We start from the raw sequence: 19,119 nt of genomic DNA, 5'->3' as shown, positions 1-19,119 counted from the left end.
TGTATCTCTTAGATGCTGGCGATCGGGCAGGGCCACAAGTCAGGGAATCATTTCCTTTTACAGTAAGAACTGAGCTCCTCACTCGGGAACAAAGATCAGATAAAGGTACTGAGACCTCAAAAGAGCTGCCAGGTTCTCACTTCATAGGAAAAGGTGCTAGGAGTTCTCGAGGGCTCCACACAGATAAACATGTTTCTTTTTCCCTACCAGAGCCAGAGTACTCGAGGACAGTGATGAGAGGGGTGAGAACAAAGGAAAGCCAGCTCCAACTCTATCCACACCCCAACCCGACTGTCCACAATGAAAGAGCAATTTATTTTCACTAATAACTTTAAACGGGGGAAAAGAAGCAGCAATCAAACCTCAGAACAGGAAGTAGAAGATGCCAATACCAACATACCTATATCTCACAGTGTTACACTGAAGAATAAGCTTTGACGGGAAGGGATAAAGAGGAAAAGATAGAGCAATTTTGGAGTCCTAAAGGCTGCAAAGAGGAGCTCTGAGAAGCAAGAGGCAGGAGGAAATATTGGTATCTAGAGTTAAAAACTAGAGAGCAGGAAATGGTGAAGATAGAGATGCAGGAAAGAAGCAAAGAATGTGGAAAAGGGACCAAAGAAAACAGGTGTAAAAACCTACAGGCCCAGAACTGGGCCTAGGAAACAGATGGCACTTATGGGAAGAGCCTGTCACAAGTATCCACACATGCATGTACACATACCCACACCCACACATGCACAAGTAAGAACTCTGGCTTCAGCATGAATTTTAGCAGGCCCAACTAAATATAATTAAACTACATTTCATTATCATATAAATACATTAGGTTAATAACTTAACAATTACTGCTCCTAAAGAGTTGCTTATTTATATGAAGTGACCACACTATATTTGTCTAACTTAATATACACTTGGTACTGACACTTATTTCTTGAGGTTTTAGTATGGATTTCATAAAACAAACATGATATAAAAGGGCCTTTAATGATGTTTTAGAAGGTAAAGTAATAGAAATCAAGAGTCTTAAAATTATCCTTGGATTCAGTGTTAACACTTTTATACATTTTCTTCTAATGATAGCAAAAAATGGTCAACTGTACAAAGACCACACTATCAATAATAGAGAAAAACTTGGAATTACCTAATTATTAAAAAATAAGATAGTTAAAATCAGACTATATCTACTCAACAAATTTTATGACCATTAAAATTCTATTATGAAGATTATTGGGAAGAATGAAAAAATTTACAATACAGGGGCAAATGAAATAAATAGGTAAAATATAAAATTATAGGAAACTTTTGAGCACATCTATATTAAACTAAATATTCATGAGCAAAGATCTACAAAATGAAAACAACTGTCTAAAAGGGAGGGTTTTAGATCACCTTTTTATCTTTAAAGTAATTGTAATATTAGTAAATACTAATGCTATTTTAAAATGCAATATAAAATGGGCCTCAGTTTCCTCATGTGTAAAATCAAAGATTGGATTAGGTATTTCTACGGTTATTCTGATTCTATATATTGAAGGACTTAAGGGAAGACTCAATAGGAATGATACTTTCTGGGCAAATATTCCTGAAAAGTAAAGTGACACATACTTAAGAAAATATTATGAATGATTAGATGCTGAACTTCTTAGAAATATCAGCGGCAAGTATGATTAGATTTGATCAAGCTCTGGTATAATAACAACCCCTTTCCAAATTTGGGGTGGGTAATAATAACAAATCAATAAAAACAAAAAGCAAATGGTGGTGATTCCCTCCACGGGCAGTATCGCCTCTTTGTTCAACTCTGATCCAGAAGCCTCCATGAAATATACTCATTATTTAATCTTACCTGAATGAGCCTAGGAGCCCTGGTGGTGCAGCGGTTAAGAGCTTGGCTGCTAATCAAAAGGCTGTAGTTCGAATTCACCAGCCTCTCCTTGGAAACCCTGTGGGGAAGTTCTATTCTGTCCTATAGGGTGGCTGTGAGTCAGAATGGACTCCATGGCAAAGGGTTTGGGTATAGAAATGAGCCTAATATGGCTAAACACAACTCTTCAAAGCTGATTCCTGTCTTCCCATGCAGAGTTACTTGCCGCGTTTGCAGGCTGGAGTCATAAATCTTTCCAACCACAAAGAGAATTCTCTTCTAGAATGTCATCTAGCTGATCTCTCACAGGATTAAACACTGCTTCACAGTATCAGTCAGATAAAGGGAGACTGATTCTTCCCTTTTAAAAATCAACTCTACCTGCAAGCCACGATGTGGGTCCAAAAGGCTACAGAGCCTGGATGGAGTGACTCTTTCAAGAGGTAGTAAAGTGCTTTGCGGGACTGCCCTTTCAATTATTATCCAGTGAATAATGCCTAACAGTAGTAAACAGGCCTCTAGAGCTCAGAAGTCCATACTGAATTCTGATGGTCAAGCTGGTCTTAATGCGCTGTTGCTTGATTTAGAAAAACGCAGTTTCTATTCCTGCCCACTTTCTATCTAGCACGTAAAAAAAAAAAAGAGAATCATGCAAGTCATCCCTGAAGAGATTTAATAGAGACTTGTGCTTTAGACCTACATGTGCAGAACATAATGAGATGGAGAACATTTAGCTTAGTATTCTCTCCAAGTTGTGCTGCCAGTTCATGTAAAGTTCCCTGTTGCTCGTACTAACATTCATAATTCCATTTTAACAGGAAAATGTAATTAATAAACGATGGAATGCTTTCATCTAGAAGGTCCAACGTTATTTGGATTAGTTTTCTAATTATGTAGTCAATAACAGTTAACAAAAATTATTTATTGCTTTCTCCTTCTTCAATAAAAAAATTAGAAAACAAATTCCTTACTAACAGAACAATTTTGGAGGGAATAAAGCAGTGAATGAGAGGATACACATTTACCAAATGCCTTCCCAGGTGCCAGGTCCTGAACTAGGTGCTTACTCAATGTTGGCCCAGGCGTTTAATATGGCTATATACCACCTGTGGTGTTTCCTTGTCTCAGAGGAATTGAATAAATAGACTTGGGGGAAAATCTTCAAATTCTTTGAGAAAGTATACCTTCTGAACCTAGGATTCAAACAGAATAGGATACTAAGAAAAGCATTTAACACGTACCTGGCTCACAGTGAGGAATAAGATTGAAAGAAAAGAGGTGACCCAGGCATATGCTGGTAGGAAGGAGATCATGTGTTGACCAAATGCAGGGAATATTTTCAACGATTTGATTGAGCCAGGTAAAAAGTCTGTATGTTAAGTGGACTTGGACCGCCTAGCCGTGTAATCTTGGGCAAGTTATTCAACTTCCTGAGGCTCAATGCAATACATGGAGTCTCTAAATGGGAAATAAGAACAGTACCCACACCTCACTATGTAGAGTGGCAGATGCGGTGAGCAATCATTTAACGACAGCGATTACTTTTACTACTGTTACTTGTATAACCAAAAAATCCCCAAAATCTACCTGCATTTGACTGAAAATAACCTTTTAAGAATTATAAATTAGACCTAACTGCATATCGCCATCAATGATGGCAGGCTGAAAACAAACACAGAACTGCATCACTGTATATTAAAGATCAACCCATCCGCTTCAGATGGTCCCATCTGTTGTTGTGCACTTGATGTGACACTGAATTTACTGAGCTCTAAATAAGGACTTGAATGTTGTTGTGGTGTGCTGTCAAGTCAATTCCGAATCACAGCGACCCTACAGGACAGAGTAGCACTGGGTCTCCTGGCTGTAATCTTTATGGGTGCAGATCTCCAGGTCTTTTCTCCCGCAGAGCTGCTGGCAGATTCAGCCACTGTACCACCAGCGCTTCTTTTGCTTGAAGAATAGGAAATATCAAACAATTTGTAACACTGATGATTTGAGATAACGTACCTATGTAATTTCTAAAAAGTTTATCTTAAAAACTGAGTTAGCACTGTCTAAAAAGTTATTTAATTACTCACTGACTAATTCATTGAACAGTTAATTTTTGAGAAGCTCCCACAAGCCAGGCAGTGTCCTGGTCACCGACTACTCGAATGAAATAAAACTTTTTCTCTTGCCAGGTTATTTAGAGACTCATTCTTCTTGTATAAAGTGTGTATCACAAGGACCCTACATTCTACAAATAAATGTTTTTCAATATTGGTAATACTTACAATTAATTTAATCTATTCACGTATACCAAAGCTTCAAATCTTTAAAAAGCCTTGTGTCTTTGAGGACAGGGAACTGAAGGTTAGTCCTATACAAGTAAATGATCTAGCTCCCGCAGAGAGATACAGACGTTATCCATTTAAAAAAAATCAGCATTTACATTTGTATTAATATGTGACTATGGCAAAATGTTTTTGTTTTATTTTCCTTCTCTTATATTTCTCCCCAAACTACCTACTGCTTATGTAAATGTCTTTTAATATCAGTGACCATGTGAAAAATTCACACCTATGCACTTAAAAGGTAACACTTTATAACAGAAACAGTATCACTCGCAAGTAATGTGCTCTCTTAAACAATCAACTATATGAGACCTAACAGTCAATATGTACCCAAAAGCAAAGATGGGAAGGCAAGGAGGGGAAGGGAAGCTAGATCAATGCAAACAGAACAAACAGAATGGAAATAATGAGAATGCTGGCACAGTGTGAAAATTGTAACCAATGTCACGGAACAATCTGAATAAAAATTGTTAAACGGGAACCTAAGTTGCTGGGCAAACTTTCACCTAAAACCCCATAAAATATTGAAAAAAAAAAGTAACACCTGACGAAAATCTAATCTTCATATTCAACTTGATATGCTACATCATAAAAACATCATGGGCTTGTAGACAACTGCTTTAAAGCAAGAGTTTTGGAATAGTGAAAGCAGGCTTGCATTTAAAATGTACCTAATTACTAGTAAAAGATAACTCTTCTGTATAGGCAAACTCTGACTTTCAGAGTCAGGTAAGAGAGAGAAATCTAGAACTGTTGACATACCAAAGAACAGTGTTTCTGAACAGCTTTTCTGAGGAATTACTTTTTTTTTTTAATAAAATATGTCTATTATATATAAGTTCAACTTTGGAAAATAGCACATTATTCTTCAAACTTTTTATGAAATTCCTTTGATAACGCCAAACATTAAAACAATCTAATAAATTATATATAAGAAAGCATGCTCAATAATAAATTAGATTCTCAAATGGATTAAAATATAAGATAATATACATACAGTAATTATATTTAAAATACCTACTAAATTATAAGTGTATTAAAAGCCTTTTTATATTATTTGACTGTTTATTCCACTAACAACATGCAAGGCAAGGCTGTTGAGCTGGGAGAGCACCACCAACAGATTACTTTCATGGTAAGAACCAGGGAAAAGATGTGAAGACAATGCATTTACTGTCAGACTCACTGATCAGAGAGGACTCGCAACCCCCTTGCAATGGTACACTCCAGTCTGCTGTCATTATTAGTCTTTATGTAGGGACTGACACAGGATAGCTATGCAAAACCATAAACCTCATGATGTTGATCAATAATCTAATAACCAAATGCTATTCATGGGAGTTAAACAATGGTTTTCAGAACTGGGTCAGTCTTCCTGGCTGCAAGAGTATTTGAGGAACTAAAAAACAAACCAAAAAAAAAAAACACCCAAAACTCAGATGTGCTGGTAAGGCCCAAAATCCGCACTCTATTTTATGATCGAGGTTATTTATTATGGTTAACAATAGTGAAAATATGAACCAACAATAGGTATGGCTCATTTTTATATTTCTGTAATACAATTACAAGAAAATGATTATATATTAGCACTGTCACTGAAAATCACAGATTCTATCAAAAATATGTCAAATCACCAAATCAACAATTTACATTTCTCTCTAGTGTCTATGAATTTCACTTATAATAGAAGAATATTACTTGACTTTTTTGATTTATCTGTTTTAATCCTGATAGTATACCTGTTAGAGAAAACACTGCTGGGCAGGTCTGAAGAAAATTTTCAGAGTTCATTCATATCTATATGGTTTTAAAATGATAATGTTCAAAAGCGGCTAAAAATACTTGAGATAAATATATGTGTGGGGTTTAATATCCAGCAGCAGTAGATCTGGCAGCCTCTGCCAGTAATCAAACAATTACGAAATGGAAAGTACATCTTGTACAAGCTGACAAAGCCATTAAATCAGGAGAGCTGTTGGCAGACTTATTGACACTGCAAGAATGACCAGAAAGCATTAATTTCAACATTAATAAAATGGCAGTCCATGGATGACAGCTGCCAGAGGAACTAAGAAATAAGGTTACTGGCCTTGTTAAGCTCGCGTCTGATTTTCTCTGGCACGAACTGATCGAGGTAGCGTCTGAAGTGAAGTGCATCAATGGCAACAATCTCAGTGCAGCGTCTCTGCCAGTCGTCCCTGGACAGGACAGAGAGGAGAAAGACGAGAAATGGGTGAAGCTACACACAATAACACCCACACATGGGTTGGTTTCGAGACTGTGGCAGTGTCTGAACAATGAACGTTCAAAAGTATTAAAAGAAACAAACAAATCAGTGTCCACAGGTCTCAGCAGGAAGCACCATTTTATTTTTAGATTCAGAGGCATACACATTGTGGACTGTCAGGTATTAAACAGTCAACGAAAACTTACCAAGACACAACACAATACGACACGCTGCACACAGGAACATCACGTGCAGTGAGTCTCAGGGGTTAAAGGATTTGGGGGCAAACAAAAGGAATTCAATTCTTTGTTCTCCTCTGTAGAGACATGGCATTTGCGTCTCCACAAGAGCTCACTCCTCTACTTTTAGAGATCTGATGGGTTTGTAACATCACCACATACTGTCCTGGAGATGATTCTAAGAAGTCAAGTGTCAGAAAGAATGTGTAATGATTCAACACAACACTCTACCTACTGTGCTCAACTGCCAACTGTGAAAAACTATCTTTAAAAAAATGGTTGAAGATGGCACAGCAGACAATAACACACTGCCTGTGAAACAGGAAGGTCTGGATGAGATAATTTTAGAAATGTGAAATTCCAAATATTTCATTTCTTTATTAACTTTCATATACTAACATGCCAAGCAACTTTTTACACTGAAGAATAGTAGTAGAAACCTTCATGTTAGTCTGTAAATAATTACTAGGAACAAACATCTATGTAAATAATTGTTTGCTGTAAATACATATTTTAAACAAAATAAAGGGAAAAAGAAATCAGGGGTTGGACTTAAGACACAACAAAAAATAAGTCTGTGGCACAGACATGGTTACATGGGGAAGAGCTGACTCCTTCTGCCACTGTGGCATAAAAACACATGCTCTCAGGCAGCATTTTGGCGAAAATTTACCCCTAATAAAGCAGACAATTTAGTGTGGAAGCAAGGAGGTCAACGTATAAAAATGTATTTCAGTAAGAGCTAGGAGATGGCAGTAGCAAAGCTCACTGCAGGCTCTGCTGTCAGCTGGTTTGTGGCTTAGGCAAATCGTCCCAACGTGGGTTTCTCCCATTTACCTAATCTAATAGTTCGAATTAGAACCTATTCTAATCAGATTTGGAAGTTAACCTCCACTGCTTCCAACTGGCAGCTTAGAGGTCAAGAACTGTAAAGAGCTCTGCCCTTATGAGCTAATTTGGATAGGTTTTTGGTTTTTATTTTCCTTTTGATACATGGAGAGGGTAATATTGTCTTAGCTGGCAATGAACCTGTAATACTGAGTTTAAGAAGAAAGTTCAATGGCGCAGTAAGTGTAGATGGAGACAGTTCAACCAGGGTCAACCCACGTCCCTTGTCTTGTAGCCAGGCAGTACTAAGGTCAGCCACGACTCACCTCTCACTCCCATCTTGGTGGCTCTGCACCCAGCGGTACGTTTCGGCATAGCCCGTGTACTCACTGTACTGTTCAGTACCTGAAACAAACCATCCGTCAGTACCGCTGTCAGGGAGGTTTTCCTTAAAACCGGCGCCTTCTACAGAGTCATTGTAAATAAACCTATTCCTCCTGTCTGAAATTATCTCACTGACAAATGTCTATTAAAAACAAAAGCAAAACAAAACCCCAGTCTTAGGGACTTGCTATTATTTCCGTCAGACACCGTCAAAAGCCACTATACTGTTTATCATATAAAGAGTGACTGAATGCATCAATCAACATAGAAAACAAAATATGCTCTGTCGTAGTCATTGCTTTTTTTGGATGAGGAATGCATAAAAACTGTGTTTTACAGAAGTCCACTGTTCTCAATGTCAGTAATCTGATAGTAATATCTTATTTATATTGTTGAGAAAAGAAATTCTACACAAATACATTCCCTGCTAAGAAAAGTGACATTAAAATTAAGCCAAGGAGCTGCCTATCAACAGGCAAGGTACTTCAAATGACTTTGTAAAGCCAGGATATTATGGCATGAGAAGTGAGAAAGGGAAAAAGCATAATTACCATCCATTTGATGAGAATGTGCACCAAAAGCTCCACAGAGCATAGATTTCTAACTCATCAGGCCTGGGCATATCAGCAGGGATGGTGTCATAAGTGCTCCACTATCACTAAGTAAGTTCATTCCAATTCCTGCGGTCAACTTAATAATCACTTGACTTTTCAAAACTCAACAGTGCAATCAAAAGAAAAACTGAAAACCCTCAGCAAGATATTTTTACATATTAAAAAAAAGAGGAAGAAGCAAAGCAACATTAAAAAAAAGAGGAAGAAGCAGAGCAACATTGAGAACTATGATTCAAGTTTTCTTTTTTTTTTTTTTTAGCACAATTGCCCTAATCCTGGCAGTAAATAAAATGCAGGCAGACTGACCATTTCAGACAGCTGAACTATTTAAAGTTTCAAAGTATATAAAATATATAATTACAGATTAAATATAAAGGGAAAAAGAGTAACCTGACAGCGGAGAAACCTGGCCTTCACCTTTAACTAAGTCATGGCACCTAACATTGCAACTATCGGAATTAACCGACATCACCTGTTTCCTCAAAAGATGGACTGATTAGGACACATCATCACTCCTATGGAATTCTTGCCGTAAATGAATTAACCAAATCTAATAATGAAGAAACATTAGGCAAACCAAAATGAGGGACAGTCTACAAAATAATTGGTTTATATGCTTTAAAACATATCAAGGCGAACAAACACAAGGAAAGGTGAGAAACTGTTCCATTTAAAAGACACGTGACAACTCAATGCAAGGTGTGATCAGGGACTGGATCTTAGACTGGGGAAAAACAGCTACAAAGGACATAACTGGAGTGACTGACAAAATTAAAATTCGGACTCATAGTGATTCTATAGGATGGAGGAGAATTGCCCCATAGGGTTTCCAAGGAGCAGCTGGTGGATTCGAATTGCTCTTAACTGTGTGCCACCAGGGCTCCTAAGCCATCCTAGCAGGAGTGAAGTGGTATCTCATTGTGGTTTTGATTTGCAATTCTTTGTTGGCTAATGATGTTGAGGATCTTTCCATGTGTCTGTTGGCCATTTGAATATCCTCTTTAGTGAAGGGTTTGTTCATGTCCTTTGCCCAGTTTTTGATTATTTGTCTTTTTGTTAATTGCAGAACTTTCTATATGTTTTTAGAGAGTAGACCCTTATCGGTTATATCATCAGCACATTGCTTTTTTTTTTTTTTAATTGTGCTTTAGGTGAAAGTTTACAGCTCAAGTTAGTTTCTCATACATAAATTTATACACACATTGTTATGTGACCCTAGTTGCTATCCCTATAATGTGACCGTATAATCCTCCTTCCTACCCCAGTTTCCCATGTCCATTCAACCAGCTCCTATCCCTTTCTGCCTTCTCATCTCACCTCTGAACAGGAGCTGCCCAATTAGTCTCGTGTATTTACTTGAACTAAGAAGCACACTCTTCACGAGTATCATTTTATGTCTTACAGTCCAGTCTAATCTCTGTCTGAAGAGTCGACTGTGGGAATGGTTTTAGTTCTGCGTTAACAGAGAGTCCAGGGGCCATGTCTTCTGGGGTTCCCCCACTCTCAGTCAGACCATTAAGTTTGGTCTTTTTACTAGAAGTTGAGTTCTGTACCTCACTTTTCTCTTGTTCTGTCAGGGACTCTCTGTTGTGTTCCCTGTCAAAGCAGTCACTGGTGGTAGCCAGGCACCATCTAGTTCTTCTGGTCTCAGGCTGATGGAGTCTCTGGCTTATGTGGCCTCTTTTGTCTCTTAGGCTAATATTTTCCTTGTGTCTTTGATGTTCTTCATTCTCCTCTGCTCCAGGTGGGTTGGAACAAATTGATGCATCTTAGATGGCCTCTCACTAGCTTTCAAGACCCCAGATGTCACTCACCAAAGTGGGATGCAGAACATTTTCTTAATAAACTTTGTTATGCCAACTGACCTAGATGTCCCCTGAAACCACAGTCCCCAAACACCCACCCCTGCTACACTGTCCCTCGAAGTGTGTGGTTGTGTTCAGGAAATTTCTTAGCTTTTGGTTTAGTCCAGTTGTGCTGACTTCACCTGTATTGTGTGTTGTCTTTCCCTTCACCTAAGATAATTCTTGTCTACTATCTAGTTAGTGAATAACCCTCTCCCTCCCTCCCCACCCTCATAATCATCAAAGAATGTTTTTTTCTGAGCACACTGCTTTTAAAAGATAATTTTAAAATCATTTATATCTTGATTCCTATAAACTCAGCTAGAATTTGGGGCAAGATGCTCATCCTACAAATCAAGAAAATAGCTACAAAATTCATGTTGTCTTCTGTGAAGCCTTTCTTGGCACCATAAGCAGAGTCAGTGTTCCTTCTCTATGCTTCCGCAGTACTTTGCATATAACATCAATATAGGACTTAACATATTAAACTGTTACCTGAAAATCAATTGTATTTCTATATATTAGCAATGAACAATCCATTAACCCGTTGCTGTTGACTTGCTTTCAACTCATAGCGACCCTATAGGACAGAGAAGAACTGCCCCAGAGGGTTTCCAAGGAGTGGATGGTGGATTTGAACTGCTGATCTTCTGGTTAGCAGCCAAACACTTAACTGCTGTGCAACCAGGGCTCCAATGAACAATCAGAAACTAAAATTATAAAAAATAAAATTTACAATAGCAACAAAAAATATGAAATATTTAGGGTTATATTTAACAAAAAATGTAAAAGATCTATACAATGGAAATTATGAAATATTGCTGAGTGAAATTAAAGACCTAAATAAATAGATATATCATTTTCATGTGTTAGAAGACTTAATACTGTTAAGATGTCAGTGCTCCCCAAACTTATCTACAGATTCAAAGCAGTCTCAATCAAAATAGCAGCAAGCTTTTTTGTATATATTGACAAATTGACTCAAAGGAAAAAGAAGAATAAAGTTGGAGGGCTCATATTACTTGATTTCAAGAATTATTATAAAGCTATAGTAATTAGAACAGTATAGTATTAGCAAAATGACAGACAAATAATCAATGGAATGGGATAAAGAATCTAGAGACCACCACACAGGTAGACAACAGACTTCTGACAAAGACAAGGCAGTGGGGAAAGGATAGTTTTCTCAACAAACGGTGCAGGAAAAATTGAACAGCCAAATGCAAAATAATGACCCTGGATCCACATCTTGTACTATACACAAACATTAACTCAAAATAGATCACAGAAGCCTAAATGTAAACCCTAAAACAATAAAAATCCTGAAAGAAAACATAGAAGAAAATATGTGTTAGGCAAAGATTTCTTGGATACAACATCAAAAGCACAATCTATAAAAGAACAAATTGACAAGTTGGACTTCAAAATTAAAAATCTGTGTTCTTCAAATGATAGTGCTAACATCTAAGGCACAACAATTGGTCTCTATTCACTTGGAACAACAGAGGACGAAGGAGAGTCAGGAATAGGAGGAAAATATGGAATGTGTGGCTAATTGCCTCCATGAACAACTGCCTCCTTTGCCATAAGACCAGAAGAAGTGGATGATGCCCAGCTACCATTACTGAACATTTTGATCGAAGACTCCACAGAAGAATTCTGATCAAAAGGGGGAAAACACAGAACAGAATTTCAAATTCTCATGGACTCTAGACTTTCTGGAACCATGGAGGGTAGATGAACCCCTGAAACTACTGTCCTGGAGGGGAAAAAAAATAAAAGACACTGTTAAGAGAATGAAAAAAACAAAATACAGACTCAGAGAAATTATTTCCGAAGCATCTATCTGATAAAGGACTTATATTCAAAATATATAAAGAACTTTCAAAACTCAGCAGAAGAAAACTAATAACCCAGTTAAAAAATGGGCAAACGATCTGAACAGACACTTCAATGAAGGTGAGAGAATGTGGAGGAATTGTCACTCTTACACAATTCTGGAAAGAGCCCTGGTGGTGCAATGGTTAAGCGCTTGGCTGCTAACCAAAAGATCTGCAATTCGAACCCACCAGCTGCTCCACGGTAGAAAAGACTTGACAATCTGCTCCTGTAAAGATTACAGCCCACAAAACCCTAGGGGCAGTTCCACTCCATCACACTGGGTTGCTATCAGTCTAAATCAACTAGACAGCACACAACAAGAGCAACAACATACAGTGCTGGTGGAAAAGTAATAGTACAGCCAACGTGGAAAACAGTCTGGCAGTTTCTAAAAAGGCTAAACGTACGTCTACCATATGATCCAGTCATTGCACTCCTAGGTATTTACCCAAGAGAAAGAAAAGCATATGTCCATATAAAGCCTCGTGTACAAATACTCATAGCAGCTTTATTTGTAACAGCCAAAAACTAGAATCAACCAAATGTCCATTAACAGATGAATACAAAAAAAATACTATTCAGCAATAGAAAGGAATGGGCTATTGATATATGCAACGACATAGATCAATCTTAAATTAATTATGATGAATGAAAGAAGACAAAAGGAGAATATACTGTTGTTATTCCATTTATGTAAAACTCTAGAAAATGTAAATTAGACTATAAGACAGAAAACACACCAGAGGTTGCTTGGAGGTTGGAGGTAGGAAGGGGTGAGAGGGAGAGGTAACAAAGGGGCACAAGGAAACTTCTGGGGGTGATAGATGTCCTCACTACTTTGATTGTGGTGGTGGTAGTTTCACAGGTATAGCCATGTGTCCAAACTAAAGTAACTGTATACTTTAAATATATAGTTTACTGTATGTCAATTGTCCCTCAGTAAAGCTATCTTAAAAAAAGGGAAATCGAACTACCTCACTGGACTATCAGCTCCTCAAGGGCAGGGATTATAAACTATTAATGTTTGTATCTACATTAGCGTCTTGTAATACAAGAATATAAAAGTAGTTGAACAAATATTTTCTAGAGAAACATATTAATAATTAACAAGCAAAACAGGAAGAGCATTATTTCACTGAGGTAAGAATAAGTCCAGAAATACTTAATCGAAAGGCACTATGTAATTGACACATATAAAAAATTCTTATCTACAAAACCAGCATGACATGGTAAAAAGAGCACAACACCAAGATTAGGAGACATGAAGAATCCAAAGTGAATTTTCACTAGCTAGGTAAACTTAACTAAGCATAACTGGATCATCTGAAAATCAAGGTTGTTCAATAATTCTTATCTTATTTATCTCGTAGAATTACTAGGAAAATAGACTTATTTTACAGCAAGTTAAAAAATCATTCAAAACCATAAGGCAGTTAGAATTGGTATCATTAGACTCAACTTTCTAAGCAGGTAGAAAGCCAAAGACATGTGATTCCATTTATATGGGAGTTAAAAGCAACTGCCCTGACTGGGAATGTAGACGGTAATAATGCTGGTGCTTTCCCTTTGTAAAAAGGAAATACTACCTACTTTGATTTCTTAACCATAAAAATAAACACCTGATCTGTCTTTTGAAAATAACCCAAACCCACTGCTGTGGAGTCGATTCCGACTCATATAGTAAGCCTGCAGGACAGAGGAGAACTCCCCCATAGGGTTTCCAAGGTTGTAAATCTTTACAGAAGTAGAATCCTGCTGAGTGGCTGGTGAGTTCTAATCGCCGACCTTTCGGTTAGCAGCTGAGCGCTTTAACCACTGTGTCAACAGGGCTCTCTTTTGAAAATAAAGTGGTTGCCAAATATAAAATGTCAATTATCATGCTTCTATTTCAAGTTAGGGTGGTTTCAGTCTTTCCTGAGAGGAACAGGTTGGATTTATTTCCTGATGGTACAGAAAGCCAAAATGCACATACAAATGCTTCTGCTCTAAACAAATTAAATCCTGGGTTTTCTAGGAGATGGCTTTCAAAATTATGTCAACTGTCTGCTTTGAAAAATGGATGTTTGTTTTAAATTCAAATTTACTGATGAACTATGATGAATACGCAAAGGTGGTAACAGCAAACGAGAAAGAAGACTGAAAGACCTTTGTGATACTCTAAGAACAGCCTACAAAACTTTACGCTAAAAGATAAACCTTCACTTACGGAAAACAAAGAAGGAACTCATTACACTCTCATCAAGAGTTTATGACAGTAACATGAGTCTTGAGACTTATTAGGAAGAAACGTTCGTGTCTTTGCTTACTAGTAATGAAAGTTTTTGATGAACTTCAGAAAAAAATCTTCAGAGATTAAAAAAATTCTACTTATAATGGGTTGTACCCTTGGAAACAAGGTTTATGTGAAAGCCATCTACCCCATTTTTATTAGCATCACTCATATAGTGGTGATTATGCAGTGGACAGAACACTCTTCCTTTTAATTTTCATGATTAATAAAAATTTAGAAAAGACAAAGACAGAAATGTTCAATTCCCAAACATTTTTGGAGAACATCAACTGAATCTGGATCTGTCCCAATGAGCTGGTGTCATTTAGCAATGGGCTACTTTTGTGGTGACGGCACTTCTAGTGCTGTTACTCTAAAAAACATGGCACCAGTACTATACGCAATCGTGTCCACTTGGAGTCATTTCTATTGGTTCTGCTGATACTCAGCAAAGATGTAAGGGCCTGTGCTATCTCGTGTGATCTGATTCATCAGAGGGCAGGTTTTATGGTAAGAATACTAGCACTCCGCTCAGTAAAAGTTTTATGTCTGTGTATCTGCTTTATATACTCACCGAACAGAAACAGCAAAACCACCACCCAGAGCTACTGTATCACCCTTTGCTATTAAAGCTGTTTGCTGGATATTATGGAGGAAAACATGAAGACAGGGGGGAAAAAAAAAGAAATAAAATGAAAAGTGAAGTCTGGAATTTTAATTTCTTCCCCTGTATGCATACTTACTGAATGGTTTTAACTCACGGCTACCCCAAGGAGAGTCACAGCAAATAGAGGGAAAATGCTGTCTGGATAAAAGTATTTGCCTGTTTGCATGACCTGTTTCATATTCATTTAAAAGTCTGATACCAAGCGGATGCCCCACAATAATGATAAACCTAATTTATTTCCAATTTCTCAAACTATTCTACAGATTTCAGGCAGCACAATCACAGCCATTAGCTCACTAAGCCTGGATGCATCATTGAAGGAATGGAATTGATCAGGCAGATAGATTGCAGTGCATGGTTAAGACTCTAAGAAGGGAGATGGCAGAAATCCAGACATCAAATAGATGATGAAATGGCCATTTCCATTAAGGGAACATCACATCACAGATATTAATTAGGAGGCACTATAATAAAGTTAAGTGGATTTGGAAAAAAATGCTGAGTTAAAAGTCACCCCAAATGTCCTTAGCCTGAGGTAATTACAGATCTGAAGGTGAGTCATGGGTCTGCAATTTTCCATTCGTTTTACAATGGCTGCAGGTAAGTTAGAGACACATAATTCCAGAGGGATCCTTTTCTAGGCCGGGAGCAAACTATCTTTAAAAACAAAAAAATTCTAATGTTCCCAGGGGAAATGACATCCATTATTTTCAGCAACATTAATGGCAGACGACAAGAGACTTACCACTTTCCTAGGGGAAGAGAAATGAAAATAAAACAAATTAGCTACGAGTTTAAATGCCTAGCATTTTACCAAGTTTTTAATTTCAAGGATGTAAATTCATCTTAAACATTGATAGGATTTTTTTGTCAAGTCTTCAGTTCAAGTTTAGCTTAACTGCTAGAAATTAAAAATCTTTTTAAAAACATTCTATTTATTTTGTTGTTGTTGTTGAGAATATACACAGCAAAACATATACCAATTCTACAATGTCTACATGTACAATTCAGTGACACTGATCAGATTCTTTGAGTTGTGCAACCATTCTCATCCTCCTTTTCTGAGTTGTTCCTCCCCCATTAACTTAAACTCACTGCCCCCTAAATTTCCTATCCAATCTTTCAAATTGTTATTGTTGATTTGATCCCATACAGATAGATCAGAATTAAAAATCTTTTAAAGTCATATTGGATATAACCAAATTTTGGGGACAGCCGCATTCCAGACCTTTATAGCTCCCTACAACAGCATGAAACCAAAATTCAAAGTATTTAGTTGTCCAACATTGCTACGGCTTATTTTTAATTTTTTGTTTTATAATTCCTTGTACCTTCTCCTCCCGCAATGTGCCCGAATTACATCCTTCGTATCTGCCCACATAACAAATTCAGAAAGATGGCCAATGTGTGCACTGGGCAAGGTTGAGTCTAGAAGGGTTTTGTCTTTCCAAGTTAATACAGCCTGGATCACAACTTCAGCATTCTGGATAAAATGCTTCAAATCATTAATTTCAAAGAGCTGAGACTCTCCAAGCAGAAATTTCTTTGCCGAGGTTCCAATCTTAATTTCTAACATAAACTCAGACAATTAACGATCTTTGTTTTTTGTTTTACTTCACCAAAACAGCAGAATCACAGAGATTTTATAAGAAATAATATGTCTAAATGATTTAGAATAACTTGTTAAAAACTCTTTTACCAATAGATGTTTACAAGATATAGAGACATCAGTATAAAACGACAGAGCAAACACGTCTGAAATTGTCTCCTCCGTAAAAGCAATGAGAACACTGGCAAAAATGGTCAGAATCCACTTCTTCTGAACTTTGGTGGAAATCAACCAAAGGCTGGCAGCAATCCAGGGAGCGTTTATTCAAGGAAAACCATCTGAGTTTTATGGCATTTTAACTTGCCCTATTTCCATTCCCCTCTCCCTAGCTCTGCAGCAGCCCTCAAGACCAGTGGCCTGTAATCACAGTAAAAAACCAGCACTCTGACAGCCACTGGAGGAGGTAAAAGAGTAGAAAACCTCTTTCAAAGTCCCACTCTCAAAGACTATTTGACTCTCAAAGATTATTTGACCTCTGGCGGTTCCCTGGAAGACTCCACTTGTAAAACCGCCTTTATTTGACCTGACTCAAAGCTTGCCCAGTGTGAAAACCCTATTTCGCCCCAGGGTGTTTCTTTAAAGCAATTATAGGCAATTGTTTAACATTGTGGCTGCTTGAGGCAGTGCATAATGGCTGGGACAAACAATAGGCCAATGAAAAACTTTAAAAGGAAAAGCTAAGGAGTGAGATGTCCATAGGAGGCTTTGAAAAGCTCTAACACATTCCTGGGAATACAGACAGACATGCCCAGGGCTGTGCTTATGATCAGGAAAGACCTGAAAAGACCCTAAGCTCTCACTTCTGGCTGATCTTGAGGCTCTGCATAACCAGGAGTGAAGGCTAAGGCAGAGTTGTCAACTGCCAGGTAGAATGTTGAAGGTGTGGGCCAACATGCACACAACACATACAAAGTCCCTTGGCAAAGTCTGGAAGACTTACTGGTTCCAGGCGTTTAAGAAAACCTCTGTCCAATCATTAACTGACACAAATCTAACTGATCAGAGACTTCAGTAGCCACATAAGACAAAGAATACAAACTCTACAGAATTAGTTCAAGAAAGTCAATAAATAAACAACAGCAACAACAACAAACTCTGGGGAGAGAGAAAAATCTGAATTCCACAGTACCACATTACATTATTTAAATATCTATTTTTCAACAAAAAAATTATGGGACAAGCAAAGAAACAAGGAAGTTCTTGTTTATACCTAGGAAAAAAGCAGACAATAGTAACTGTTTCTAAAGAAGCCCAGATGTCTTTAAATCAGCTATTTTAAATATGTTCAAAGAACTAAAGGAAAGTATGACAATGATGCCTCATAAATAGAGAACATCAATAAAAAGATACAAATTATATACTAAAAAAAGAACCAAGTAGAAATTCTAGAGTTGAAAAGTACAATAAATAAAAGAAAAAACTCAGTAGAAGGGTTCAACTGAAGATTTGAGGGGGCAAAAAAATTAGTGAACTTAAAGACAATTGAGGTCAATTGAGATTACTCAGTCTGAGAAACAGAAAGGAAAAAAAAAATGAAAAATGAACAAAGTCTCAGAGACCTATGGTAAACCATCAAGTGTAGCAACAAACGTGTAACAGGAGTTACAGCAGGAATGGAGAGAAAGGCGCAGAAGGAATATTTAAAGAAATAATGGCCAAAACCTTCCTAGATTTGACGAAAAACATTTCAACATTTAAAAAGCTCAATGAACCTGAAGTAGGATAAAGTCAAACAGTCATAATCAAAACTCATAATCAAGCTATTGAAAGACAAAGAGAGAATTCTGAAAGCAAAACGTAAGGAACAAAACTGGGGTACTCTCCTGAGGGTTGCTACAAACGTACCTGGGGCAAAGAGTGGCTTCAAGATTAGACCTTGGGGTCTCAGTTTTGCCATATACCTCTTTGGAGGTAATTTAGCTGAGTACACACTCGATATAACTCACAAGGGATGGTTTTCTCCCATTAGGGTCTTTTGAAATAACAATAAACCAAATTTTCTGACTCAGGTAGAACTTTAGTCTCTTACACCTAATCTCAAAGCAGGAATAGATTTCAAGACGAAATAAGAAACCCACTTTTGCAGAAAAAAAAAAAAAAAAAAAACCAAGGTATCAGCAATAGATGGCCGATTATGGTTTTACACAGGAATGTTCTTTTAAGCACTCAAATAAAAGGCTTAATTTACCTTTTGTGGCTGATTAAGAGTCCCTTAAGAGCTATGACTTAATCAGTTATTTTTTTTAGTATCTCATTCACAAGGAAATACTGTGACATACTGACACCTCAATTTGAAGAAATTTAAGTAAATAAAAGCAATTTTAAGTCTCTATAACAGGCCTAAAGTATGAGTTTGA

The 19,119-nt window shown here is 37.3% G+C and overlaps 1 protein-coding gene across 8 annotated transcripts in view; it reads right to left on the bottom strand.

Annotated features, from left to right (window-relative positions):
- Nucleotides 1-19,119, bottom strand: part of PARG (poly(ADP-ribose) glycohydrolase) — a 155,691-nt gene that overhangs the window by 27,061 nt on the left and 109,511 nt on the right. For all 8 annotated transcript variants that reach the window (XM_023742088.1, XM_023742087.1, XM_004387943.3 and 5 more), the window contains 2 exons: nt 7,821-7,899; nt 6,290-6,398 (listed from right to left, as the gene is read on the bottom strand). In XM_023742088.1, the coding sequence (XP_023597856.1) occupies nt 6,290-6,398; nt 7,821-7,899 (188 nt within the window). The remainder of the gene's footprint in view (nt 1-6,289; nt 6,399-7,820; nt 7,900-19,119) is intronic.

The sequence above is a fragment of the Trichechus manatus genome, unplaced genomic scaffold (genome assembly GCF_000243295.1).
Source record: "Trichechus manatus latirostris isolate Lorelei unplaced genomic scaffold, TriManLat1.0 scaffold00200, whole genome shotgun sequence".
Taxonomy (NCBI): domain Eukaryota; kingdom Metazoa; phylum Chordata; class Mammalia; order Sirenia; family Trichechidae; genus Trichechus; species Trichechus manatus.
Note: the sequence above shows the minus strand (reverse complement) of the source record. Positions and strands in the feature narration are given on the sequence as shown.